The sequence below is a fragment of the Nycticebus coucang genome, chromosome 4 (assembly GCF_027406575.1).
Source record: "Nycticebus coucang isolate mNycCou1 chromosome 4, mNycCou1.pri, whole genome shotgun sequence".
NCBI lineage: Eukaryota > Metazoa > Chordata > Mammalia > Primates > Lorisidae > Nycticebus > Nycticebus coucang.
The window spans coordinates 129,796,835-129,824,074 of record NC_069783.1 but is presented as its reverse complement, the minus strand read 5'-3'; the positions used below and the strand labels follow the sequence as shown (position 1 = coordinate 129,824,074).

At 61.6% G+C, this 27,240-nt stretch overlaps 2 protein-coding genes across 6 annotated transcripts; both read left to right on the top strand.

Moving 5' to 3' along the window:
- Nucleotides 1–2,236: 2,236 nt before the first annotated feature.
- SEPTIN5 (septin 5) lies at nucleotides 2,237–11,414 on the top strand. Of its 5 annotated transcripts, none has more exons than XM_053588802.1 (12): nucleotides 2,237–2,420; nucleotides 2,561–2,571; nucleotides 6,947–7,043; nucleotides 7,150–7,236; nucleotides 7,446–7,569; nucleotides 7,648–7,782; nucleotides 7,877–7,994; nucleotides 8,080–8,181; nucleotides 8,985–9,081; nucleotides 9,422–9,557; nucleotides 9,735–9,837; nucleotides 9,932–11,414. In XM_053588802.1, the coding sequence occupies exons 1-12, from the start codon at nucleotides 2,378–2,380 to the stop codon at nucleotides 9,986–9,988; spliced, it is 1,110 nt and encodes a 369-aa protein (XP_053444777.1). In that variant the 5' UTR covers nucleotides 2,237–2,377; the 3' UTR covers nucleotides 9,989–11,414. The 5 variants fall into 5 exon arrangements, 4 of the variants coding, with proteins under 4 accessions (XP_053444777.1, XP_053444776.1, XP_053444775.1 ...); XM_053588801.1 differs by having other exon boundaries at nucleotides 2,259–2,420; nucleotides 2,558–2,571; XM_053588800.1 differs by having other exon boundaries at nucleotides 2,272–2,420; nucleotides 2,561–6,273.
- Nucleotides 11,052–12,305, top strand: GP1BB (glycoprotein Ib platelet subunit beta). The gene is made up of 2 exons (XM_053588809.1): nucleotides 11,052–11,175; nucleotides 11,414–12,305. Exons 1-2 carry the CDS (start codon nucleotides 11,166–11,168, stop codon nucleotides 12,028–12,030), a joined length of 627 nt encoding a protein of 208 aa, XP_053444784.1. The 5' UTR covers nucleotides 11,052–11,165; the 3' UTR covers nucleotides 12,031–12,305.
- The last annotated feature ends 14,935 nt before the right edge of the window (nucleotides 12,306–27,240 follow it).

The following is a 27,240-nucleotide window of genomic DNA, read 5'->3' as shown; positions in this document are numbered from 1 at the left end:
TTTGTTCATAGTTTTCTTTTTTAAACTATAGTCCGGCCCTCCAACAGTCTGAGGGACAGTGAATTGGCTCCCTGTTTAAAAAGTTTGAGAACCCCTGAAGGGATTCAGGCTGTCCCCTGACTCACAACCTATGTAAGCATGGCCCCAAGGTGAGGAAGCAGACCCTGCCTCCTTCCAACTGCAGAACCCCTGGCCCCTCTGGGCATTTTACAGAAGGCACTGACCCAGGGCTGCCCTTCACCTCACTCTCCCAGGGAGTGGCTACACACTGGCTCACCCTGAAATACTGGTCTCTAATCCAACTGCATTTCTGTAAGTAATCTTTTGGGATACACTTACCTTAATAAAAATAAAAATCATGTTTATGTGGTATACCTCACCATAGAGTTGTCTTAAAACCTATCACTCTTATCGGGCGGCGCATGCGGCTCAGAGGAGTGGGTTGCTGGCCCCATATGCCGGAGGTGGTGGGTTCAAACCCAGCCCCAGCCAGAAACTGCAAAAAAAAAAAAAAAAAAAAATTATCACTCTTATCCATGTGCACCTCCCACTCTTTGTCCAAAGTATCACTTGACCTGCAATACACTTCCCTCATGGCCAAGTTCAAGCCCCTGACTCACGGCTGCCCAGAGCTCCCCTCCCAGCTAAGCACCAGGCACACATTAGCCAGGGCCTTTCAGGAACATGATTGCCTCATTAGGGACAAGGATCAATCTTCCTTTGCCCCACCCCCACCCCAGGACAGGCTTGGATGGATCAGTATGTGCTAGATATCCATTGTTCACTGAACAGTTGAACCATTTTGCAGAGCCAGGCCTTGAGAGATGGGATTTCTACCTAGCCCCTCTGGACTGATGCTTAGAAATCTTGCCTCACCTCATGACATCCCACCTCCCCCATTTCTTTGTTACAATTTCAAATTCCCCAAAGCTCTGAAACTTACAGGTTTTCAAAACTCTTGGCCAAAGCTGGACCTGCATATGCATTATTACAGTCTTTATTTATCCAGTCTGCAGCCACAGTCCCGCATCTCCTTAAAAACATGAACAGGTTTCTGACGGTGGCCCAGCTTCCAGAGCGGTGTTGCAGAACTCGGACTGTCTATGAAAAAGTCTGCACTCCAAACATACCTGAGGTGTGTTGGGTGAGGGTTTGGGACACTGAAGTGTCCCTGCACTGGTCACAGTTCTGGACTGGAAGGAGGTTCATGGTACAAGAGGCTGGCTTTGGCCCGAGAATATAACAGAGTGGAGACTCTGGAACCCAGGTGCCATTTACGGGACTTTCTCACTGAGCAAACAGCTCTGTGCTGGGTGCAGGTGATTCAGACAAAGACAGAGGAGCCCATGGACTGCAGAGGGACCAAAGGACACAGGATGGGTGGGGAGCAGAGGCCTGTTTCCTGGCTGGCCAGGAGCACTGCCTGGGTGCAGCAAGCTGTCTCCCTCCAAGGGGCCCTTCTCCGGGAAGGTGGTGACCACAGGCCCAATACTCCCTTTCTGTTGTGTCACTTGGGAACACTCTGGGGTTGTCCAGGCTGAAAGCACCTGGGACTGTGATAGTGGCACAGAAGGTAGTAGGGACACCTGTGAGTCTACAGAAAAGGGGGAAGGGATGAGAAGAGGCAGACCAGGGCCAGTCCTATCCCAGACCTTAGCTCAGTTACAGCTCACAAATAATCCCACTTCACAGCCCAAGAAAAGCGAGGCCAGACAGCTTGCCCGTTCGTGTCCAGAGCAGTCTGCAAGAGGCTGCAGGAAGTTGGGCAGGGCTGGGGGCCATCCCCTTCCCTGCGGTAGCCAGGAGCAGGACTCCCAGGCCACCGTGATGGAGTGAGAAGGGGGTGTCCGCTGGTCTCGACTGGGTGGGCTGGAGTGCACAGAGGCCGCCACAGAAAGCCATGGGTGGGCTGTACAGACGCACCCCCCGCCACATCCATGGATGTTCCAAGGCCCAGGCACTGACTACGATCCGGCCAGAGCAGAGGGAGCGCAGAGCAGGGCCTGGACTGGGGGACAGGGACGGCGAGTGGGGATGGGGCAGAGGGAAGGGCCCTGCAGAGCAGGGCGGGGCCGAGCAGGTCCCCCCCAAGCCCCCCGACCGTGGGGCTGCGGGACGCGAGGGCGTTGCCCAAAGGCGGGCGGTGCAGGGGCCGTGGGGGAGGTAAAGCGCGCGCCTGGGTCCCCGCCCCCACCGGCCACGCCGGGTCGCGCGTGGGCGCGGCGGGCGCCGATTGGCTGGCGGGCTGGCGGGCGGGGCGGGCGGCGGCAGCGGCGCGGAGGGGCCGGTCACCCCGCAGCCCGGCCTCGGCCTCCGCTGCTCGTAGCCGCGCCCCGCCCGCGCGCCCGCCGCCGCACGTCTCTCGCCGGCGGCCACCATGAGCACAGGCCTGCGGTACAAGAGCAAGCTGGCGACCCCAGGTGAGCCTGGAGCCCGCCCGCGCGCCCGTGCGCCTTTGTCCCCGCCGCCCGCGCGCCTCTTACCGTGTCTCTCCATCTCTCCCCCGCCCGCCGGCCCGGACCCGCCCGGACCTGGACTCGACCCGACCTCGACCCAGCAGAGGATAAGCAGGTACGTGTGCGCTGCCGCTCAGCCTGCCCAGACCCGGCTAGCTGTCACCCTTTTGTGGTACTAACGCCGCCCGCGCCCAGGCGCGACCCCGCCCCCGCCGGCCGTCATCCAGCCCAGTCGCGGTTACCCAGCTGGGGCAGTGCTGGGGCTTCCGGAGGACGGGCGGGGGGGGTGCCTGGTCTCCTGACCCTCCCAGCAGGGGTTGTGCGCCCCTCCCCAGGATAGGGGTATGGGCCGAGGGCCCCTCTTCCACTGGTCCAGCGCCAGCATCTCCTTGCTGACCTGGGCTGTAAGCCATGTGCTGGGGGTCCTGGTTGTTGAAGGCCACAGGCGAGAGGTGGGGGATGAGGGACTCAGGACCCACCAGCCTGCGCACTGTCCCTGAGCTGCGGTCTTGCCACCCTGCCCCACTGTCCTGCACCTTCGTCCCCCTCTCCCTGCCCACACACACATTTCAGTGTCCTGGTTTGTGGCTGGGCCTCTTCCCCACACTGAGAGCTTCCAAGGCCTAATCTGAGTCATCCCAGCGCCCAGCTCAGGGCCTTAGACCTAGTGGGTACAAATAGGCTGTGGCTTCCCAAAAGGGCTGGCCTGGTCCCCACCCTCCAGGAATGCAGGACTCAACCGGAGGCTGGTCCCCACTGAAAAGCCAAATGAGCTTGGGGTTAAACAAAGCCCAAGACCCCCGGTGGAGTGAGGGTGGGGTGGGGCTGGTAAGCAAGTGGGCTGGGGACTCCCGGGTAGCCCGGGAGGTGGTCTTTCTACCTTGAGCTCAGCCATTTTATAGAAGAGAAGGGCCCAATTCTGGCACCAGGATGGCCTGGGCAGCCCCCATCAGGGATAAGGTTCACACAAACCATGGATGCTTGCCCAGGGTGTAGCAGCCAGGGCAGGAGGTCCCAGCAGAGACGGGAGAGCTAGGGAGTCACTGGACACCCCACACCAGGGGTGGGTAAGGCTCATTGGGAGGAGCTACCCAGGGAGCCAGCCTGGGAGCTGCCTCCCCATCACAAAGACAGACAAAGCCCAGATGCAGGGGCATACTTGCCAGGCTATTGTTTGAGGGAGAGAGAAGGAGCTGGGGCTGGCTAGGAGTCCAGTCACCCTGGCTGCTCCTGGGCCTGGGGCATCCCCAGCTTGGCCCCCTTGGGCAGGGCATTTGCTGCTCAGTTATCAACTAGCTTTTCTTGTCCAGGTTTTAGCAATGGGGACCTTTCCTGGTGAGGTGCAAGCCCCGCCCCCCTCCTTCTGCCCTTTGGAGTTCAGCTAGGAACCAGCCCCACCCATACCCTACCCCCAACCCCAGAGAGAGGGCACTGTGCAGGCGGAGTGGGCACCCTGGGAACAGGACCAGGTGTTTGGGCTGGCCACTGGGTCTCAGGGTAGCATCACTGTTACCACTACTATCGGGCCTCAGCCTATGCAAGCCGCCTTGTCTCTCTGCAAAAGGGGGTGGAGAGGCAGTGAGGGCTGGTAGCTCTGTCAGTCCCCATGCGTCTCAGCAATGGGGCTCTATGGGCTCCGGCTGTTGCCTCCAGAGCTGACTCTGGCAATTCTAAGAATGGAAATGCCTCGAGAGTTTCAGGCACGGGAGGAGGTGGGCGCAGCTGTGTCATATAGCTCAGGAAGTCCTGAGGAGTATTTGTTGTGCCTAAGGGACCGGAGAAAGGGGGTGGTGGGGCTTCTGCCTTGGGGCTCCCCCCAGGAATCCATGTCCTGCTTGGGCAGGTAAAGGGCAGGGGGGTTGGGAGGTGGGAGTGAGACTCCTGTCCTTCTGACCTGGGGCTTCCCAGAGGCTGTGCCTTGCCAGGGGGGAAACTGAGGCAGCCTGAAAGGCACAGGTCCATTAGATACCTCCCAGTCTGAGGCCCAGGCCCAAGGCTGTCTGTCTTTCTGGAGACATTCTGGGCCTCATGAGATGCCTGTCCGGTGTGTGTTGGGCTAAGGGCTGTGTCCTCAGTAGAACCATGGGTAGAGGTTGGGTGGCTCTCAGCCCAGAGGCTTCCTGCAGGTCAGGGGCACAGTGGGCTGGGACCAGCAAGGTGGCTTTCTGGGAGCAAGGGCTGGGGGAGCTGTGGGAGCTGGGGGATATGGCTGCCTCCTGTCCTCCGATGAAAGGATCTCCTATTACCAGCTCTGAACCCACTCCGCCTTCCCGGGTGCTAGCAGCCTTCAGGCCTCAAAGCAGGACTAGGGCGTGGGCAGGGTGGAGGTCCTCAGCCAGGAGAGAGCCAAGAAGGCAGGGCCTGTGTTGCAAGAGCCAGGGGCTCTGCTCCTGCTGTGGCTGGGCCAGCCCTGGAGACTCTGCTGGGCCCCTTTCCTGCCACAGGCTCATTTGGAGTCTGGTGGGGTCCTGGAGGTAGACAGTAAGGAAGGGTTTGGTGGCCCACAGAAAATGGTTCTTTTACTCAGGAGACTTCTGTGGTCCCTGGGATGGTCACAGGAGGGTGAGATCCAGCTGGCAGGAACTCTGCCATCCAGTACATCTCTTTCTATGGGTTGTAATGAGCAGGGACACTCAGAGGCCACGGGAGTGTCCACTGGAGATGGTGAGGAACAGGTCCCACTACGTCTTCCCCCTCGCATTTCCAACACCCCCCCCCAGGGGAGTGGAAAACTGGGGGCAGCGGTGATAGCAGTCATAGGGATTTTCAGCGGGCTGGCAGGGGCTTCCAAGTTTTGGAGGGTGCCCATTACTCTGGGCGCCTGCACCTCCTCCTTCCCTTTGCCCCACCTGAGCCTCAGCGGCCTGGGGTGGGAGCGGTCTGGGCTGGACTTTAGGGAGGGGCTCAGCCCTCGTCTGGTACCCTGCACATCTTGGGGCGTCACATTGAGAAAGAATCCTCCTAAAACACGCGCGTTAGCACACGCAAAAATAGACCTGAGTGGGGTTGGGGGGCATACGGAGGGAGGTGAGCCCTTGGGCAGCTGGGATTCGAGGCACCGCCAGGAGGCTCTCGGGCGAGTCTGCCGGCAGAGCATCGGTGGGGCCGGTTCCCGCGCGGTTGCGCGTGGGTCTCGGGAGCGTCCTCTGGCGCCCTCTGGCGGGCGGAAGCGGCGCCGCCTCTCCGGGGAGCGGGACAGCCACAGACTCGGCGACCCGGGCGCCCCCTCCGGCCGCGTGCGGGGCCCGACGGCCCAGACGTCAGGAACCAGGCCGCGGGTGCGTGGCGGGGTTCCCGGTCCGCTCGGCGCCACGGCCCGCCCGCGCCTCCGCTCGGCCCTGCCCTCCGCGGCAGCTCTCCGTGTGGCTCCGCCTGCGGCCCAATTTCTAGGCGACAGTTTCCCGGCGACAGAGGGCGGGGCCGTCCCCACCGCCCCCGGCCTCCAGCTCCCTGGGCGCCCGCGTAGCCCCGCCTCCAGGCTGGGTGCGGGAGCGGACGGGCAGGCTCCGGACGGGTCCGCACGGGCAGCGGGATGACTTAGGCGGCCTCCGGGGCCAGCGGCCCCCAGGACAGACGAGGTCCCCTGTCCAGGCCTCAGTTCCTGTGTCCGCAAAACGGGGCCTGGAACACGGCGTAGGGGCAGTACCGCGTGTAAGTCCCTCGCGACTACCGGCTCTGTCGGGCTGCCCCGGTCCGGTGTCCAATCACGGCCGGCTGGGTCGCGGGGGTCGCCGCCATGGACTCGTTGGCAGCACCCCAGGACCGCCTGGTGGAGCAGCTGCTGTCGCCGCGGACCCAGGCCCAGCGGCGGCTCAAGGTGTGTGTGTGTGTGGAGGGGGTGAAATTTGGGGCCGTGCCTGTGCGTCCACTCAGCCAGACTCCGCGGGCTCTGGGACGTGGCAGGGGCCAGCGGGGCCAGGGGCCTTTGGGGGGTGGGCGGTCAGGCCAGCAGGCGGGGGAGGCTCAGAGCTGTTGTCTATAAATAGCCCCTGCTCCTAGCTACTGCTGCTGCAGCTACCCCCACGGCTGGATTAGAGCCAGATGGGGCCTCCCACCCACTGGTATTCTCCCCAGGGGTGAGTGTCCACGCCCTGCGGAGGCCTCTGCTGTGCCTGAGGGTCTCAGTGCTGCTGCCCTCTGTCCCCTGAGGGAGGACATGGGCTGTGCCTGCTGCTGCTTGACATCTGACTACACACACACACACAGAGTCCCTGGTCCTGCCCAGCCCTTGCTGACACCGGGAAAGACCTGCCACCCCGTCCTGCCTTCCCATGCCCAGGCCTTCGCTCAGAGGCCCCGGTCCATTTTTGCCACTGAAATGTCCCCACCCTTCAGACAGTGCCCTCTGCTGTCTCCTCATCTGGTCCAGGAGACAGGACACTGGGCTGCAGAAGGTAGCCCCTCTGCTGTCTCCTCATCCGGTCCAGGAGACAGGGCACTGGGCTGCAGAAGGAGGCCCAGTGTAGCCCTGATTGCCCACCCTCCCCCAGGATATCGACAAGCAGTACGTGGGCTTTGCCACACTGCCCAACCAGGTGCACCGCAAGTCGGTGAAGAAGGGCTTTGACTTCACACTCATGGTGGCAGGTGAGTGGGCCGGGCCCAGGTGCAGTGGCTGGGGCTGCTGGGCAGCCAGGCTCAGTCTTGGAGGCCCCCGGACCTAGCCCTACCCCTGCACTGTTCCCCTGTGCAGGTGAGTCGGGCCTGGGGAAGTCCACGCTGGTCCATAGCCTCTTCCTGACCGACCTGTACAAGGATCGAAAACTCCTCAGTGCCGAGGGTGAGTGCCCCCCAGCCCAGACACTGATCCCCAGATCCCTGTCAAGGGACCCCCCCAAGGGACCCCTTCCTAACCCTGCAGTTCTCTTCTCATGATGTGGATCCCCTGGGCCAAGGCACCAGGATGGATGGGGACTGAGGTCCTAGCTGCCTGGGATGGGGAGGGTGAGGGGTAGAGAGGCACCTCCAAACATATCCCCCCCGCCACAGAGCGCATTAACCAGACGGTGGAGATTCTCAAGCACACGGTGGACATTGAGGAAAAGGGCGTCAAGCTGAAGCTCACCATTGTGGACACGCCAGGCTTCGGGGACGCTGTAAACAACTCTGAGTGGTGAGCCTGGGCACGCTGCCTGTCTGGTTTGGGCGGCAGCTCTGGCAGCCTGGCCTCATGCCCCTCTCCCACCTGCAGCTGGAAGCCCATCACCGATTATGTGGACCAGCAATTTGAGCAGTATTTCCGGGACGAGAGCGGCCTTAACCGCAAGAATATCCAGGACAACCGGGTGCACTGCTGCCTGTATTTCATCTCCCCTTTTGGGCACGGGTGCGTGGCTGTCTGGGCCAACTGGGGAGCATGCCCCCTGCACTGTCTCCCTGTGGCTCCTTCACCGTGCCCGTGCCCTGGCTGATCCCTGCAGGCTGCGGCCGGTGGACGTGGGCTTCATGAAGGCGTTGCACGAGAAGGTGAACATTGTGCCTCTCATCGCCAAAGCTGACTGCCTCGTCCCCAGTGAGATCCGGAAGCTGAAGGAACGGGTGAGCCTGCTGTGGCAGAGGGGCCTGGCCCAAGACCAGGTGGGCCTGGCCAGCCCCAAACCTGACAGCCCTTGCCTGGCTGCAGATCCGAGAAGAGATTGACAAGTTCGGGATCCACGTGTACCAGTTCCCCGAGTGTGACTCCGACGAAGATGAGGACTTCAAGCAGCAGGACCGGGAACTGAAGGTAGCCGTGCCGTCCAGTGGGAACAGGGGGACAGAGGTGGCAGGAAGGAGAGAGCAGTGGGCTAGAGGGTACTAGATGGGCCTTTTTCATACAGGGCCAGAGGAGGGCTGAGCACCCAGGTCTGACCTGGCTGGGATAGGGGTCATTTGCTGGGAGTAAAAGGCCTAGAGCTAGAGGATGAGGGGCACCCATGTGCCCGCCTGGCCTGTGCTGGGTTGTTTGACCCCACAGAGGTAGTTAGTGAACCATGGAGCACTTGCTGGGATCCAAAGATGTAGCTGCTGGTTAGGCTCCCACACTGACCCTGTTCCCACAGGTCACCAGTGGGAGGGCCCAGCCTTGTAGCCACAGGACTGTGGCATGCCCTGTCTCCCACCTAGAATTCTGGTAGGGGTCCAGGAGAGGCGGCAGCTGTGGTTGCCCCACCAGCTAGATGATGATGATGGAGACCAAGCCAGGGGCAGGTTGACATCAAGGCAGGAGAAGAGTGTCGGCAGAGCCCTCAGTACCAGGATGCATGGGCTCAGCCCTGGGAGAGAACGTGGCAGTAGCTGCACAGGAAGGTCTTGGGAGGGGAGGAGATGGAGAGGAGGGAGCAAGCGCTTAGGCATAGCCTGGCAAGGTCCCTGGGGGTGTAAGCTGCAAGGGCTCAGGCTTCAGCGGGCAGCAGAGAGGCCAGGATCCTTTCGGGGAGAGGTCAGCCATGGTGATGCTGCAGGGCCAGCCGGAGAGAGCCCATGCCCCTCTCCAATCGCTGACCGTGCACATACGCTGACCCATCTGAACCCTTCCCTTTCTCCCAGGAGAGCGCGCCCTTCGCGGTTATAGGCAGCAACACGGTGGTGGAGGCCAAGGGGCAACGGGTCCGGGGCCGACTGTACCCCTGGGGGATCGTGGAGGGTGAGTTGGCGCACGGGCACTGACACAGGGTACGGGGTGGGAAGGCTGCCTGGCCCGGCGCCCACCCACCCTCTGGGGGATCGTGGAGGGTGAGCTGGGGCACCGGGTACTGGCTCGCGGCACTGGCCGGCACCCACCCACCTCCTGCGCGACTGTGCCCGTGAGGGATCGTGGAGGGTGAGCTGGGGCACCCGGCACAGGCTTGGGGCACGGGGTGGGAAGACTGCTTGGGCTGGCTTGCACCCACCCCCTGGGTGACTGGGGCACCGGGCACAGGCTCGCCGCACGGGGCAGGAAGGCTGCCTGGGCCGGCGCCCACCCGCCCCCTGCTCCTGCGCAGTGGAGAACCAGGCGCACTGCGACTTCGTGAAGCTGCGTAACATGCTCATCCGCACGCACATGCACGACCTCAAGGACGTGACGTGCGACGTGCACTACGAGAACTACCGCGCGCACTGCATCCAGCAGATGACCAGGTGCGCCGCCTCGCCCCTGCTGACCCCACAGCCTACCTGATCCTCCCCAATCAACTCCCCAGCCCAGAGCCAGCCCCGGGGTGTGAGGCCTTGGTAGTGGGGGTGGGGCAGACACGCCCTAGCCTCTAGCCGCTGAGCCTCCCAGCAGCGCTGTGGCTCCCATCCCCAACCCCACAGCAAGCTGACTCAGGACAGCCGCATGGATAGCCCCATCCCCATCCTGCCACTGCCCACCCCGGACGCGGAGACGGAGAAGCTCATCAGGATGAAGGATGAGGAGGTTGGCAGAGCGGTGCCTGGGTGGGCGGGGCCTTGGTGGGCGGGGCCATGAGCCTGTGGGCGTTCCTCACCTCGCTCCGTGGCCCCGCCCCCAGCTGAGGCGCATGCAGGAGATGCTGCAGAAAATGAAGCAGCAAATGCAGGACCAGTGACCCCGCCCCGCCCCGCCCACGTCGCCACGGATCCGCCGCTGTCTCCGGGATGGCCCCTGCCACCCCTGGAGCCCGGACTCCACCCTGGTTTTACCTGATTCTTGGACTAGCCTGGACCCAACCCTAACCTACAGTGGCCCAGGGCGGACTGTCCCCAACCCGGAGACACGGGGCACAGCCTCCGCTGACCCTAATTTATTCTCAGCACCGCCTTCCCACGTCATTTGTATCTGCTTCCGAGGGGCCTGGACAATAGCATCCTTTAGTGGCCCTCCACCTTGGGGTATCAGGAGCTAAGTTGGTTTGTGACTTCCGAGATTTCCCCTCCCCCTCCCGGAAGGTCCGAGCACCCAGACTCCAAGCCCTGCCCAGGCAGGCGGGCAAACCCAGGCGAAAGAGAGGAACGGATCCCCAGGGTCCCGCAGAGCGGACTGGGGAGCCCTCCTGGGTTTGCTTCCGCGGGCCACCCAGCATATGCTGGGACCCCACTTTGTGCAGAGGTGGGCCGGGTCCTCCCTTAACCTCCTCACTCATGCACTGCAACCCCAGCGGGCGGGGTTGGACGGTTGCAGCAAATGGAAACCCTCGGGGTCCGGAGACCGCTACGCGGAGGGTGGGGCAGGACGCTGGTGCCGGCCCTTGCCTGTTCTCCATAGATCCGGCTGGACCTGGACGGCTCCAGGGGCAGCGGGTGGCATGCCATCCCCTGGCAACTCCCTATGCTGGGAGGGCCGTGCCCTGCCCGCAGCTGGAGGTCTCCTCCCCAGCAGCACTGCCTCCCTGGCCTCCAGCACTGGGCCTCCGGGATTCCCCCCTCCACCCCGCATGACCCCTCTCGTCCACACTACGCTCCGTTTTGTTCGATTGTGAATGCTGCGTCCTGTCCTGGTGACAGGAGAACAATGTTGTTGAACGTCTCAGCGGGTGTCTGAGTGCTCCATGCGCCCCTGGGAGCGGGTGGGAGCGGAAACCCGGGGGCCTGCGGGCAGCGGTGATAACGCGCTATCTGCGTCCGCAGCGCCCGTCCACGCGGCCGCAGGGTTATTTCTGGCCCTGCCACAGCACCGTGGTCAAGGCGGCGGGCGCGGGGGACTGGCAGGGGTGGGACGGCCTTATCGCCAGGCTCTCCGGCCAACACCTCCCGATCCAGAGCGAGCCGTGCCGCCGTCCTCTCGCCATGGGCTCGGGTGAGTCTACGTCCAGTCGGCTCGGCCGCTCCCTGTGCAGACGAAGGTTGGGCGGTACTTGGGTCAGACATAGAGGGGACTTTTCATACAGCGCGCGGTTTCTCTGGGTAGAGAGGATTACAGGCTAAGGTGGCCGCGGTCCTTGGGAGCTGGATGGAGCCTGTCCTGGCGCTCCGGGTGCTCAGGGACACCCAGGTGCCCCGCTGGCCGCCCGCCTGACCCAGCACTTCCCTTCCAGGGCCGTGCAGGGCGCTGAGCCTACTGCTCCTGCTGCTGGCGCCGCCGAGCCTCCCCGCCGCGGGCTGCCCCGCGCCCTGTAGCTGCGCAGAGACGGTCGTGGACTGTGGGTGGCGCGGGCTGACCTGGGCCTCGCTGCCGGCCGTCCTCCCTCTGGGCACCACCGAACTGGTGCTGACGGGCAACAACCTGACGGCGCTGCCGCCGGGGCTGCTGGACTCGGTGCCGGCGCTGCGCGTCGCGCGCCTGAGCGCCAACCCCTGGCACTGCGACTGCCGCCTGGTCCCACTGCGCGCCTGGCTGGCCGGCCGCCCCGAGCGCGCGGCCTACCGCGACCTGCGCTGCGCCTCGCCCGCTGCGCTGCGCGGCCGCCTGCTGTCCTACCTCGCGGAGGATGAGCTGCGCGCCGCCTGTGCGCCCGGCCCGCTCTGCCGGGGGGCTCTGGCGGTGCAGCTCGCGCTGCTGGGGCTCGGGCTGCTGCACGCGCTGCTGCTGGCGCTGCTTCTGTGCCGCCTGCGGAGGCTGCGCGCACGCGCACGCGCACGCGCGCTGGGGGCGCACCGGCTGTCGCTCACCACCCCGCTGGTGGCGGAGCCCGCCGGAGCTGGCGCGTCCTGAGAGAAGTCAATTGGCTCTGAGCAGCACGAACCTGACGGGACCCTGCCCAGGAAGTGCTCTTTCCACCCCGGACCCACCTGGCCTCTGCCGCTGCCCAATCTCGTAGACCCACGCGGGCCCACTGGCCCAGATCCACGTCTGCCGGAACTGCTGTCCGCTCCACGAGGCAGCCATGTCCTCCATGCCCAGGAGGACAGGGGTATGAAGTGTAGCCCAGGGCCTGCTGAATCCCCCCTCCCAAACTCCGGTGCTGAATAAACCAGTTCTCCTACTGATGTGGCGGGTCTCTACACCACTGACCTGGACATTCCCTTCAAAAAGCTCCAGAAAAGTTCCCCCCGGGAAGTTCAAGGGGACACAACTGCGTCTTCACACACAGGCACACCCGCCTTGGGGCGAACAGGAGTCAGTGGGGCACTCTTCTTGTCAAACTCTGAAAGATCACAGGGAAGGCACAGGAGATGCTCTTAAGTGGGAACACAGTGGGGAGATGAAGACACGGGGTGGGGGGGCAATGAGGACATTGTGGGAGTGAGGACACTGGGAACAGTGAGAACACTGGGAACAGGGCAGACTGTCACAGAGTGGCCTCAGAGTCTGAGGATGGTCTGAGTAGGGTTCCTGTGGGCAGTGCAGGGCTGGGAGGGAGGTCTGAGTGTAGCTTAGGGGCCGAGGTGTTCCCTGTGCAGGGACCATGCTGTATGGACAGTGCTCAGAGCAGTGGGGTGGGTAGGGTTTGTCCCTCTGCAGAGAGAGGATGCTGGTGGCAGACTGGTCTGTCCGAGGCTCCCTGGGATATGGAGCTGTGGCCAGTGGGGTCCCTGGAAGGCCCTGCAGGTGTGAGGGGGTGCCAGAGTTCTCAGGGTCTCTGAAATAATTGTGTCCTGGAGTAAGCCAGGCCCCCCACCACTCTGATTCCTCCAGACACCCATAAATCTCCCTCCTGTGCAACTTCCCCAGGCCCCAGGCTATGCAAGCTGCCCTTGCCTCCCAGCTGGGCCCTAGACTCACTGTTCTTTCTGCCTGGTACATGGTCCCCTCACACCACTGCTCCTTGTCCATCTCCACATCTCCAGTGAGTCCGCCCTCAACTGCCTCTTCCCTTGGGAAGTGTTCTCTGACCCCCAGACCTGTGAGGGGTTTCTTAGAGCCCTCCAGCCCCCAGCCTCCTGCTGCTCCTCCCAACCCCGGAGCTCAGCATCCAGAGCCTCTGATTCCTCCTGGGTGCCCAGGTTGCTACAGGCTGCTAGCAAGGGTACAGAGTACCCAAATGAGGAAGGTGGCGCCTTCTTCTCCATTGGGGTCAACCTGGAAGCACCTAGAACAAGGTCCCTCTTTCACCCTGGAGGCAGCCCCCACCCACTGGAGCCATATACAATAAAGACTATTCTCCATGCATTCCAAATGGGACCCAGTAAAGAAGCCTCAGGTCCCAGCCGCCTGGCACAGGAAGGCCCCTGGCCCTCACTGACCACCACTGACCAGGTCGGGGAGGCTGCCACTGACATGGCCTTTGTCCTGGCCTTTGTGGGATAAGACAGATGACCCTCTCGCAGGGCTGATGCTATCTCGAGGCTGTCGGTCAGACGTGAGGCAGGAGCCACCTCCTCTTTTGTGGGCAGGTGCAGGGTATCCGGCCCATTGTGGCCTGCAGCCGACTGTGCAGTTGTCCATCCGGCCTTATCGCCACATCAGGTGGTGACCCCCTTTGTACAGATGCGCTGTCCACCCTGCTCTCCCCAGGGGTGGCCCAGCACCCCAAGAACTCCTGGTGGAGGTCAGAGGTAACAGTCTTCACAACAAGGTACATCAGCAACTCTCCAAACTGAGTCCCAACAGGGTTGCAGGGACGGGGTATGCTCCCCACTTTTCAGAAGAGAAAGCCAACCCCCAAAGGGGCAAGCTCCACTGGGCCCCAGAGCTTTCTTGTTATCCATCCTGGGAGCAGAGCTGGGACAGGCCCCTGAGACTCCCTACCCCTGGTCACTGAGGCCTTCTGGGGGCCCAGGAGAAAGAGACTTGGGGTCCTAGTTGACCCCAAGCTAAGAAAAGGAGACCACTTTGGGCTGTGGGACAAGGCCCCAGAAAGGCCTGCAGGAACTGGTCCACAGAAGCTCAGGCCCACGACCCATAAGGCTTGCGGGGTCTAGACCAGTGTGTCACTGAGAGGGTGGCATGGGGGCCTGACGCGCAGAACTGAGGAAGGGGGGTATCTTCTGATGGAGAAAGCTGCTGGAATCACAGTGTGGTCACACATAAGGTAGAACTTCCTGCTCTCTGGTCAAAAGGACAGGGGAGCCCCATGGGTCCTCCAGAATATCCCCTTTGACAGTCCTCTGTGATCTAGATAGGCTCATGCCAAGGTATTGATCATGGAGGGCACAGCTTGGCCCACTTGGCTGACTTTCTCAGGCTGCCTGGGAGCCCCCATTCTACCTCCTGACCCTGAGCTGACCCTGGATCAACTGCTGCCAAGGAGTGTGGGGAAATGGCTGGTCCCAGCTCAGTGTCCCTGAATGGCCCAGAGGGGTACACACCACTCCCCACTGACAAGCTAATCCTCTCTGTGGCCCCAGGCCCTCCTTCCAGATGAGAACAGGTAAGTGGCCTGCTCAGAACCCACACCTCCAGACCCCAGGTTGGCTGGTTCAGGGCTACCCTGCCCTGCAGTGTGAGGATCCTCGGACCCTCCCCCTGCCCACCAGCCTCCCTCAACTCCCAGGGCCTCAGCTAGCCCTTGGTGCACCCTCCCCCAAGGGCAAGGGTCTGCATGGCTTTGCTTCCCAGCCCTGCCTTGGCCTGATCCATGGGGCAAGGTGCTGTATCCATGTTGGTATCCTCAACATGGGGCTCAAGTTTTATCTGGGGCCTACACACAGCCATCTAGTGAGCAAGTGACCAAAGGGTTGAATATGGCGAGCCCCAGGACGGTCAGATAGTGGCCCGAGGTAGACACAGAGTGACTGAGAACCCCCGTGTCCTGGTCTGTGAAAGGGGCCCATGAGGCCCCAGGCCCAGCGCCTGTCGCGTTCTCCCCTCGGGCGCCGCGACCCTGGGAAGGCACCAGAGGGCGCTCGCGGTCTGCAGAAAACGCCGGCGGCGGGGCAAGAGCTGACCCAGGCGGGCGCCCGGTGCAGACGACCTGGCCCTGTGCAAAGAAAGAAACAGAGGCCTGGGGAGGAGGGGACTAGTCCAGTCTGGAGGGGACGCCCCTGAGAGGCAGGTTGCTCCTCTTGGGGGCAGGCTAGGGAGCGCCGCGTGGCCGCTGACAGACAGGGTGGGGGGATCGCGGCTCTTTCCCCTATCCTGGCGCACTGACAGCCTGTCACCGGGCGCAAGATAAGGGACCTCTTCTGCCAGGCGTGGGGGTGTCAGCCCAGGTGATCCCTCCCGCCTTCTGCTGGTGTTTGCTCCATCAACACTTATTGGGCTCCTGCAGTGTGCACCGTGGAGAGGGCGGGGCAGGCGACAGTGGGGACCTTTACTGCTCAGCTCCTGCCAGGAAGGATGGTCCAGGGCCCGGCAGCGACTCAGGAAAGGAAGATCCGCCACCTCTCCACCAGCTGGCTGCCAGGGCAGCACAGCACAGGTCCAGCTCAGGCCCCTCCAGCCTGGGGAGGGGCCAGATTCAGGGGCTGGACTGACCCCTACCCTGGGAAGGTCTGGGGGGCCAAAGCCCTGGCCACGTTGTGGCGGGGAGGGCTGCACCCGCTGCCCAGACAGAGCAATAACATTGGAGTGGGTGGCAGGGCCCTGGGGGCCCATAGCTCAGCGCAGCGTCTGCGCCCACCCCCAGCGTTTCCGATGGAAGACAAGCAGCTGGTGATAAATCACCTGTGCCCTACAAGGGTGGGGAAGGGGAACAGTCTGTGACAGAGCCAGGGCTTGAGACAGAGACAGCCAGGCCCAGAGAGAGACAGGGCAAAGAGACAGAGGTTCTGACGCCGGACAGGTCCCTCTCTTAAGCGTCGGGCCTCCCCCTGCCTGGGAGCCCCCTCCAGAGAGCCCATCTGGAAACCAGCTGAAAGCTGCCCCACTCCCACCCCATTGACCCCCAACAGGGAGGCAGAGGAGGACGGCCCGCCTTTGCAGTCATAACTCCAGCCCCCCAGGACTGTAAATCAGTGGGGGGCTCTTGAGAAGCACTACCCCCCTCCCCACTGAGGGAGGTCTTTGGGGTCACTGTCCTGGGGACTGGCCTTGGCTCTGTCCCTCCCTCCTTAACAGCCCTTGGTGGAATCCCCCAGACCCTCTTTTCTCAGTCCAATTGGCCCACGCACACACTTACCCACCTCATCTCTCTCCAAAGGCAGGAAAGGTCTACAGGGATTGACAGTTGTCTTCTCATCAGGAGACCCCTTGTCACTGGCCCCACATGAACTACAGGTCAGGGGGCCCTCCCCTGTGAAGCCTCCTAGAGTCTGCTCTGCCCCAGGGGAAATGTCATCTGTCCCTTCTTCCTTCCGTCCTGCCTTCCTGTCACCCGCCACCCCCCCCCCCCGTGCTTTGGGCCAGCTGGACAAAGGGTGCTGAGAGATGGGCCAGGTGAGGCCCCCAGGTGAGAGCACACCCCTCCCACACACGGGGCAGGTGTGAGGGAGAGACTTGAGAGAGCCCGGGGGAGTGTTCCCCTAGAGCAGACCCCAGTCTCTGCCAGGACAACCTCTTAGGGCCCCTGAGGTGGCCCTAAGGCCACTTATGCACAAGGAAATAACGTCCACCATGAAATCACCCAGGGCCTGTCTCAAGAAGTGATGGCATTGGGGACAGAGTGGGAAAATTCCTTATTCAGAAGTATCCTTGGAGCTCTTGAAATTCTGTGCAGAGAGAGGCACTGCGTGTCCCCTGGGCTGGCCTGGTCCTGGTCACATGGATGGTCCCCTTAACCCTCCGAACAAACCCTCAAGTTGGACACCAGAGACAGCTCAGGGGAGAATACACAGTGCCCAGCTCAGCCTGTGTCTGGTGTCTTCCAGGATGTCCCAGGGAAAACAGAGAGGGGAGGAAGGTGCCAGAGCCTGCCACCCAGCGTTCATCTGTTCTCCATATTACTCATCCCCACATTCAGCTCTGTCTGGAGCTCCTTGGTCCACCCTCTAGCCTTCCTGATGGGACCAGCCTAAGGGCACTGCCAGCTCCCTCCTGCTCCCTTGGGGATCCCCTGGATGTGTTTAAACTTGTCAGACAAATCAAGGGGCTCCTGGCATGACAGGCCCTGGCATTCAACCTCAGAGGGCAGCCTGCCCTGCCCTCCTGATTCTGCCCAGGTGTGGCTCTCTTCTCTGTCCCTGTCCTGGTCATACAGGACCCTGAGACCAGCCCCACAAGGCCACTGTGCCCATAGTGGGGTAAAGGAATCCTCAGAAGTGGGAGTTTTGCCTGATGGCCCCCAAAACCTTTAGGAGGAAGAGGGTCCCCATGGCAGCTGCTTGTCTTGCCTGGGCTGTGTGGACAGACCCATGGTGCCCACTCCTGGGAAAAAGGCTACGGGATAGGGATCTTGTGAGCTGGGGTGAGGGTCCCAGGGCAGCCCTGAACATGGCACAAAGGCCCCTGAGTTGGGTAATGCCAGGACAACTGTTTCCTAGGCCTTTGGAGGGGGTAACCCCAGGCTGGGGAGGGCCTTTGGAGATGCCTTGGCAGCCCAAAGACAGCTCTGCTCAAGCATTTGTATTCAAATCCATGTTGATATGATTGGGGGGGGTGCTTTTCTGCATGCTTTACTTAAAGATGCTCTTGGAGATTGTCAGCTAGGAAGGGGCTACAGATGCTGAGGAAGGGGCTGGGAGGGCGGTAGCCCCTCACAGACTCTGACAGCCACCTGTCCCAGCATGCCAGACCCATGCCCTTGGTGCCCACTGAAGGTGCTCACAACACCACCTTCCTGCCATGGGGGGCAGGCCCAGGAAATCACAGCAGCACAGGTAAGGGCAGGGCAAGAGCCTGTGGAGTTAGCCACCCTGAGACAAGGTGGCTTCAAGTATTCCAGTACAAGGCGGTGCCTGGGAAACCACTGACTTTTCTTTATAGGAAAAGTGGGGACAGACCTATTTGTGGGAGCTGAGGGCCTCTCCCAGCACTGTGTGCCTCACCTGGACACCACTGCCCTGGGGGGCCCTGGAATGTGAATCTCTGGTGTGGGGTCTCTGTCTGTGGAACTCACACCTATTAGTCCCTGGCCTGGGATCCCTGCTCTTGCCTAGGAGGTCTAGTCTGGGATCAGTGCAGACCCTGGCCTTCTCCAAGTTGAGATGCCAGGGTACCATGGTTCTGCCATGGTTGTCTCTGGGACATCAGTCTACCCCTTCCCTGCAGGCTGAGGCCATACTCCTGGCTCTCTTGCGTAAGACCAACAAGACGATTGTCTGAAGCACAGGGAGCATCCCCAGATCACCTCTGGTCCAACCAGAGATCCCCCTAGCCTATACCCTGTTGACCTCCTGAGTCCTGGCAAGACTTTAGCGCTGCTGTTATGAGTCTCTGAGTCCTCCCCAAATCCTCCCCGTCCTTCCTGGCTCCTCCTGGAATCCTCCCCAAGTGCTCCCTGGAATCCCCTGGCTGTCCCTCTCATGTTCTCAGGCATGGGCTGGTATGCCTGGATTGGTCCTGGCAGGTGACTGGCATTGGAGTTCTGCTGGCACTGACAGAGCCACGAGCCTGGAATGGCCCCGCAGGGTCCAAGCGGGCAGGGTGGGCCATGGGCCTAGTGGTTTACAGGCATAACAACAGGACTGTGAAGGGACAAGGCTCTCTCTTGGGACTGGCACCTGGGACTGCTCAGTATCAGTGTGACTCCCTGGGCCTCCCAGACAAGGCTGGTCAAACCTTGGAGCATGTGGGATGCAAACAGGGCTGAGGCATCACCAGTCTGCCCTTGTTCCTGGGCTTCCCTATATCCCTGCTCACACCTGTGTCCTCCTCATACTGGTTGTGCCTTGGGATCTGCATGCGGTGGTTCTGGTCCCCTCCCCACCAGCCTCCTCCTGGGCTGCCTGGGTAAGTGAAGACCGTGGACACTCACATACGTATGCACACATACACACACAAGCTCCCAGAGAAATATCCCTTTTGTGAGAGAGATCACACCTCCAGGGTGGGTCACCTGTGAGACTAACCACACATGCTTCTTGTGGCAAACCTGCTGAGTGTTTGCATCTGTGTGTGTGTGTGTGTCCGTGTGTGTGTGGAGGTACAGTCCCACCTCCTAGTGTGAGCGTGCACATGTCCACACCTCCTCCCCCCGTGAGCCCATGTCTTTGTCCCTGAGCCCTCTTGGACCTGTGTCTGTGCCTCTGGCCCCCTAGGCGTGTCCTCACACCTCCTGCTGCCCACCACTGCCCCCTGTGCCCCTCTGGCAGCACCTCACCCCTGCCCACCCGTGTGTACACAGAGGCTTGTTTTCTCTGCCTTGCAGGCCACGAGTGTGCTCGTAAATTGTGCAGTTGATGACACATTTATCCCAAGGGTGGCTAGTGGTGTGAATTTATGGCTGTACCTCCCCCACAGTGGAGGCAGGACAGGGGCCAGGACACCACGAAGGGAGGTACCTCCAGGCCATTCTGCTGGGCGGTTGTGGGGACCCAGGGCCACTGCTGGACCAGGAGGAGCTCCAAGACTGCTCCCAAGGTCTTGCTTTGCTCAGAAGCCCTATGATTTCAGGGCACTTGGGATAGCTGAGGGGCTGAGAGTCTGGGCCATGCTGTGGGGCTGAGGGCTAGGGAACAGAGGCTGCTGCTCTGCCCGGTTCGCCTGCCCTCCCACTCTGCTCCTCAGCTTTCCCACCTCTGAAATAGGGCAGCAGCTTCAGTGCATTGGGAATTGCAGGCCTCTGCTCTCGAATCAGCCACCCTCTGCCACTGGGCTACTGGGAGCACCAAGGTTTGGGGAAGATTGGCAGAAGGGTAGAAGTCACTGGGGCAGATGGGCCGTGCACTGGGAGGAGTAGCAGTGTGTGGGAGAGTCAGGGCAGAGAGGACCCCTCAGAGAGAGCATGCCTGCCCTCCTCTGCTTTGTAAAGGTGGGAACACTGAGGCTCAAGTGCAGAGCCTCAAGGCCACACAGGCCAGAGGTGCAAGCCCTGGAGAACCCAGATTCCTGCTCCCTAGCATGCAATGAGGGGGGTCCTAGGTTGAGAACCACTCCCTGTGAAGGCTCTTTCGTCCTGCAAAGTCTGGGGGGGGGGTGGCTGCTAAGGGTTTGCAGGGAGATGATGGAGCAAGGCAGTTCCTGTGGGGGCCACGGCTGGGGGATGGAGGCCCGGCTGCCTTCCCTCTGTCTGTCCATCTATGTTTGGGGTCGGGTCTCCAGGGGACCCTCTGCTGGCTCTCAAGCTCCCTCCCACACTGGCCCTGGCCACCCCCCCCCCACGCCTGCTGTCAGGATGAGCGATGGCTATGCCCCTCCCTGGACCTCAGCCCCAGGCCCGGTTCCCGCTCATTAGCCGCTGACACTGTTTGCTTTCCCGCCTGGGACGCCCACCCCCGTCACAGGCCATTTCTCCCGGCGCCCCCCACTCCCAAGGGCCTACCCAGGGGTTCAGGGTGCTGGGCCACAGGGGATGCCAGGCGCCTACAGGACCTGCGTTTGTGTCTTAGAGCAACGGCCAGACAGAGGGCAGCTCCACCACCCTCACCTGCACACCATGGGCAGGCTATGCCCGGAGAGGCCCTTGCCCCCATCACGCAGGCCACTTAGCAGCCTGAGTGAGACGGACCATGCCAGGGCTTGGTGCTGCCCATTTGGGGCTGGGAGGGGTCCAGGCCAGGGGGTGGTCTCTGGTGCCCGGCGCCAGGCTCACTGCTCCTGCTTCTGTCTCTCTTCATCACTACCTCTATTTTTGCCTTTGTCCCTCTGTATCTAACCCCAGCCCCATCCTATGGAGTAACCCTTGAGCCACCAGTCCCACACAGAGGGCACATCCCCCACCAAAGCCCCTGTCCCCGCAGGCAGCCTCAACGCACAGCTTAAGAGTGCAGGTTGGGGCAGCGGCACCCCACCCTCAGGCACCCCCCACCCCCTGTATGGCCACAGCTGGGCGGCATCAGAGCCCTCAGGCCAGTGGCAGCCAGACCTTCACTTAAAAATGTGTTTGTGATTTCGGCGGCGGGCAGATAACGGTGACGAATGGCTCGCCTGCCCCCCGGGGCCCCCAGCCCATCTGGTTTGACTTTGGCCTGTTGGCGGGTGCCCTTGGGCCCCCACCCCTGCCCTCGGGCATTCCCCGCAGAGCAAGGCCCAGGGTAGTGTAAGTGGCCAGTAGCCCTGGGTACCTGTCAGCCTTGGCACACTCTGGTCCCCTGCTGGAAAATCCCTGCCCTCCCTCCCTCCATCCCACTTATTGTGAGCTCTGGCAGTGCCCACCAGGGCCACCACTCCAACACCAGGGCCTGCAGGGTCTGGACAGGGCTGGGTTTTGCAGGGTGGTAAGAGGGCACAGGCCCAGCAAGGCGAGGGGCAGGCCCCACTGGGCTCCCCATTCGCACTATCCAATGGGGAAGAGAGAGCGCTGGGCTGGCGCCTCTGTCCCTGCCAGGCAGCCCATGTGGTCATCATCAGGAGGGATTTCTGACAGGGCTCTGGACCTTCCAGACCATCGATTATCTGGTGGGAGGGGTGGCTTCCGGGTCCAGCCCCAAGCTCAGCTGGGGGGGTCAGCAAGGTCAAGCCTGAGTGCCCCCTCACTGCCTCCAGGACCTCCGCTCCTGTCCCCTCAGGGTCTCCCCCCTGTCAGGCAAAGGTACCTGGGAGGCTGTCCTGTGCCACCAATCCTCCATTCCTGCCTGCTGTGCTACAGCCAGCACCCTGGTGGGGGGCTGAGTCCAGCCTTGAGGCTGCCCCCAGGGTCAGCCCTGCAGGGCATGCTTGGAGATCCTCTAGTGAGGTGGGTTCAAACCCTCCTCAGCACACCTTCTCGAGCCCTGCCCATCTAGCCCAGCCAGGAGATAAGGGGGTAGGGGTGCTGGCAGTCTCTGGGCCCATCTCAGGAGGCTGGGAGGGGCCTGAGGGGGCCATGTGGGCCAGGCCTGGAAACCTGAAGGGGTAGTGCATGGGGGTCACTTCTGGGGGCAGCCTCAGCTGCTCCTGGTCCAGCTGCACCCCAGGAGCTGCTCCCTGTGCTTGCTGTGATGGGAGGGGCGGGCCGTGCCATGGCAGGACCCCCGTCCCCTTCCCCCAAAGCAGGGAAATCCCTCTCCCTCAGTATCACATTGTTGAGAATTAACTTTGTTGAAATAAAAATTGGTCGTGGTATTAACTTGTCCTCGAGGATTTTCTCTGGGATCCTGGTGGCTGCAGTGGGGTCAGACGCCCATTCCCATGGGCAGCTGCCAGCTCAGGTTTCAGGGGCACCATCAACCTCTCCTTCCTCCTCTTGGCTGCAGCTCTTGCCTCTCAGGACACAGCACCTGTCTCCTCCAGGCTGAGGGAGACTGAGGGGACTGTGGTTCTGCCCTCTCCGGCCACAGCCATGGCGGGAATGACATGGACAGCATGGGGTCTCTGGTGTCCATCCCCATGTCACTTGGCAGCCATGGCAAATGAGCCACAGGACTCTGCCCTCCATTCCTTAGGGGTCTACCATTGCCTCAGCCTCACCACCTCCCTGGTCCTTGGTTTCCCCAGCTGTAAAATGGGAGAATCACTCCAGCCCAGAGTGTGGGAGGCCCTGACTGTGGACAGGGCAGCTGCCCATTGTCAGATGTCCTAGAAACCTCTGCAGGAGGAAGGAGGGTGGGGCCCACCAGGGTTTCTCTGGAGAACACCAGACAGACACACACACTCACTGCCTCAGCACAGCCTTGCTGGCCACAGAAGACAGTTGGCACCCCTGACTGCCCACCAAGAGGTGTGGGCACCATCCAGAAGGTTCCCCAAGACCACCTTTAAGACAAGCCTGTGGCACTACCAAGAAGGACAGCGACCAGCAAAACAATAGATTTTCACACATCCACAGACCTGGGAGCTATGGCTCCACAAACTGGGAGTCTCATCGCCCATATGGCCCCGTCTGGGATCCCCACTTGTCGGGACTGTGCCCATACACACAACCAAGAGAAATGGGGTGGGGGCCTGCCAGGCAAGCAGGGCAGATGGGGCAGGAGCCTGTGGGTGGGTGGCCCCATCCTGGTAGCCAGGGGGTGGGCAGAGCTTCCCAACCTGGTCCCCTCACAGCCTCATCTGCCTACATCCCAGGTGGTGTGTTTTGGGGGGTGAGGTGCAGCCTGGGAACGGGCTGGGCTGGGGGCCTGGGAACAGTGGCGGGGGCCCCTAGGGATGTGAGTGGGGCCAGCTGTTGCCGCCTGGCTCTCATTCCCACTCTGTATTGAGGCGTCCCTGGGGCCAAGGCCGGTGGTCTGCCTGGGAGGGAGTGGGGGCTGTGTCCTCCTGTAGTGCTGGTCCCTGGGGCAGCAGAGGGGGGACAGTGGCAGAACCAACCAGCAGGGAGGGCTCCCCTGTGCCCCCAAGCTCCACAGGCAACAGGTCTCAGAGCCTACCCTGAACACCCTGAACTCACCCGGCACCCAGGCCCACCTCCTTCGTAGGCACATGTTGGAGGAAAGGAACACAGCTTCCTCCCCGTTCCCTCCACTCCACACTATGAGCCTGGCACCAGCCCACGCCATCCTTTTTTAGGGAGCTCTTTCCCAGGATCACCCTAATGCTCCTCTTCACCCCTTAAGACTCCATGCAGGTGTCCTTGTACCTAGGAAGCTGCCCTGAATTCTGGGCCCTGCACCAACCTGGCATCCTCAGCTTTTTAAGCCCCCTTTTTAGTGCCCCTCATTTGGCATGAGGCTGGACACTAGGGTGGGGGAGCACAGCACCACTGCCATGAGCAATAGTCTCACTCCTTACTGCGGCCTCTTTCCCAGCACCTCAGTTTCCCCAGCACCTCAGTTTCCCCATCTGAACTGCCGCTGGCTGACAGTGTCCATGGCACTCAGGGAGCATGTATGAGCTCTGGGGAGACTTATATTCTGCCTGTCTGGGGTCCTGAGGAGGGTACGAGAACCCTGAAGAGGCCAGTACCTTGTGGGTGAACAGAGGACCACCCCAAGCAGGAGAGAGAGTCCAGCTGGCCACCCCGAAAGCACTGAGCTGGCTTCAGCTGAAGCCGACCGGTGGGCAGAGCGGCTGGTGGGGTGGGGGCCAGAGGAGGAATCTTCTTACTCCAAAATCCCTCCCGCCTGCCCAGCGGCCCCCAGGGAAACCCCGTGATGCGGGAACCTGATATTTTAAGACTTAAAGCAAATGTTTCTGGAGCCCAAGCTGTGCTGAGGCGCCCGCCCAGGTCTCATGGGGGGCAGGGCTGGTCCGGGAGGAGAGAACCCCTCCCATACTCCATGAACCAAACCTGCCCCTCCCTGGGCCACAATTTCTGAGGACAGCAGGGGTGGCAGGGCTGGAACTCCCTTGAAGACCTTGAGGCTCCCACTAGAATCTGAAGGTGGAAGGCCTGCTATTAGCTCCCTGCTGGAACTCCTCTCAGGCAGGCCTCACCTGCCCAACCCAGAGCCCAGGGGGTACTGACAACTGCCCTTCCCCACCACCATCAGGTAGGTGTGTTCAGGAGCTGGTTGTATGACACTGCAGAAGTCACCTGGAGCTCAGGGCTTGAAAACCCAAAACTTCCTTCCATGAGACTGAAAAAAATCTGAGATTGATTGGTGATGTCTGCCTAGGTGCAGCAGTGGGGTATTGATTCATATTCAGGAACTGGATCCAGCTCTGTGGAGACAGAAAAGTCACCTGACAAGGTTTCTTCACCTCAGGATCAGAAAGGTGGACCACATTCCCCTTCCCCCTGAGCCAGCAAGCCTGTCAGAGCCAAGAACCTCCTCGGGGGCCATCTCCATCACCTCACAGATGAGGAAACTGAGGCCGAGAGGCAGATAGCCCTTCCAGGGTCACATGGAGAGTCTAGAGCCTGCCCAGTTGCATGGACTCTTCCCCACACACCTGAGGCACTCCAGCCTCATCCTGTGGATGGGACACTCTGGACAGCTGGGTTTGATAAGAACAGACCTGAGTGTGAGGGCCAGCTTGGCCCCATCCTCCTCTGGGTGCCTCCTGCACACATCCAGCCTTGGCTGCCCCACAAGATCTTGGTGAGTGGCACCACTGGACCTTGGCCCATTCCTTGCTTGCTCTGCTGCCCAGTGAACTCCTGTGCACCCTCCAAACCCACTAGAGCCTGAATTTTGAGCCTTGGGACACCACCACCTCCATCCCCACCCCAGCTGGTCATTAGGACTCCCCCCTGCCCCCGACAGGGGAATTCCTCCCCTCATCAGCCCCTGAGAAGCCCACCAGCCCCTGCCTGTGGGCTTGAGCAGTCCCAGGCCTGGCCCTGCCTGTTCACCTCACCACACAGGCCTGGACTCACACCGTGAAGACAGACACAAACAGTCCACCGTGCCTCAATGCCCCCAACTATGAAATGGAAATGGTAACTATCAGGGGGTGCTGAGCCCTGAGCACCCTGAGCTGCCCAGAGGAAGGGCCCCAGTGAGACAGCTGGGACAGGTGCCCACACCCCCAATGGGTGCCCCAGAAGCCCCACTTTCTGCTTCAGGAGCCCAGATGCCATCCACAGACCCCTTGGCCCAGCCAGCTGCTGGGAGCTACTCCTGCCAGGCTGCCCAGAGGCCAGTTCTTCCCCCAGCCCCCAGCACCTGGCCCTCTGCTGTCCCAATGGCCCCAATAGAGTCCCACCCACACCCACTTAATGAAGCTTTGTCTCAACATTTCTTCCATTCTTTGGCCCTCAGTTTCTCCACATAAATCTTCAGAAAGGGCGTATGTGCAGAATTTGGAGGAGAGGAGGGTGCATCCCAGGCATTCTGGGTGGCTGAGGTGGAAGTGGGGGAAGAGGCCGGCAGGGGACCGCGGGTGCTGGGCGTGAGGGCCACAAGACCCCCAACCAGTCCCTTCTGGAGGTACAGAGAGGGCAGGGCCCCACAAGTGGCAAACAAAGGAACCAGATTTAAACCGAGGGCAGAGGGTGCCGGGTGGGTGGAAGCTCCACGCGCCTGGGCCCAGAGGTACTTCCCACTGCCCGTGCACACAGAGCCTGTTTCCCAGGCTTCTCTGAGGAAGGCTGAGGGGGTGACAACCAAGCCTGAGGCTCCCCTCCCCGGGTTCTGAGGGCCAGAACAGGAGGGATAGCCTGTGGAGTGCAGAGTGTAGCCTCCACTGGGCAGCCCCCATGCAGCCTCCTTGTCTGCCCACACACCCCTCTCCCTGAGGTCTGCCACCAGGCACCTGAGTTGGCCCTGCACATCCCTTTCTAAGCCAGCTGACCCTTGGCATTCTGTCCTCTGAGATGGCAACACATGTCACAGCAAGCACAGTGCTAGGCACATCACAGATGGTGGGCAAATACTCACTTATTCAATCAATAAACACCTCAATGGGGTCCAGGACAGCCAGCTGTCTCAGGCTTATCAGCCTTCCCCCCTCCCAGCTACCTGCCCTGCCTCACCATCCCCTCTCTAAGGGTCAGGCCAGGCCAGTGGTCCCCTCAGTGCCTCAGACAGGCCTTCCCTACTAAGTCTGCTGCTCCGACCCCAGGGCCCTTGCACAGGACCACAGCTGGGAACCTGAAGGATCCATCTCTTCCAGGTCTGCTTGGTGCTTTCCAGCATATTTGCAAATAGTTCAACATCTTCCTCTACAGAAAGGAGAGGGAGGGGAGGATGTGTTTTAAGGGCAAGAGTGTGGCAGGCTGGCTGGGGAGAACCATGTTCAGGCAGACCTGGCAGGGAGCTGAAATGCTGGGCTCCAGATGGACCAAGGTGGGCCAAAGAGCCCAGGACACTACTTGAGGGGGCTGGCGAGGGCAGCCGAAGTGGGAGAGGGCTGGGACTCCTGTCCAGCCCAGCCCCACTGCCATCTCTCAGAGGCTGAGGCTGAGACAGGAGGTGAGGTCCAGAGGGGGACTCCAGAGGACACTGGATCAAGTTCTGGCAGCCAGGCTAGTAAGCTCAGAGCAGCCACAAGAAGAGGGTTTTGTGGGGTTTTTTTTGTTGTTGTTGTTCCTTGGGGTGGGGAGTGAACAAATACAAATACACAGGGCAGGGTGAGACCTGAGGGTGAGGTACAGAGGGACATCGGGCAGGGCTGGAGATTGTCCCTCAGTGACCTCATGTGGCCAAATGGTCATGCTTGTCCCCATGTGGGGCTACTGGCCTGGGGCTGAGGCTGCAGAGC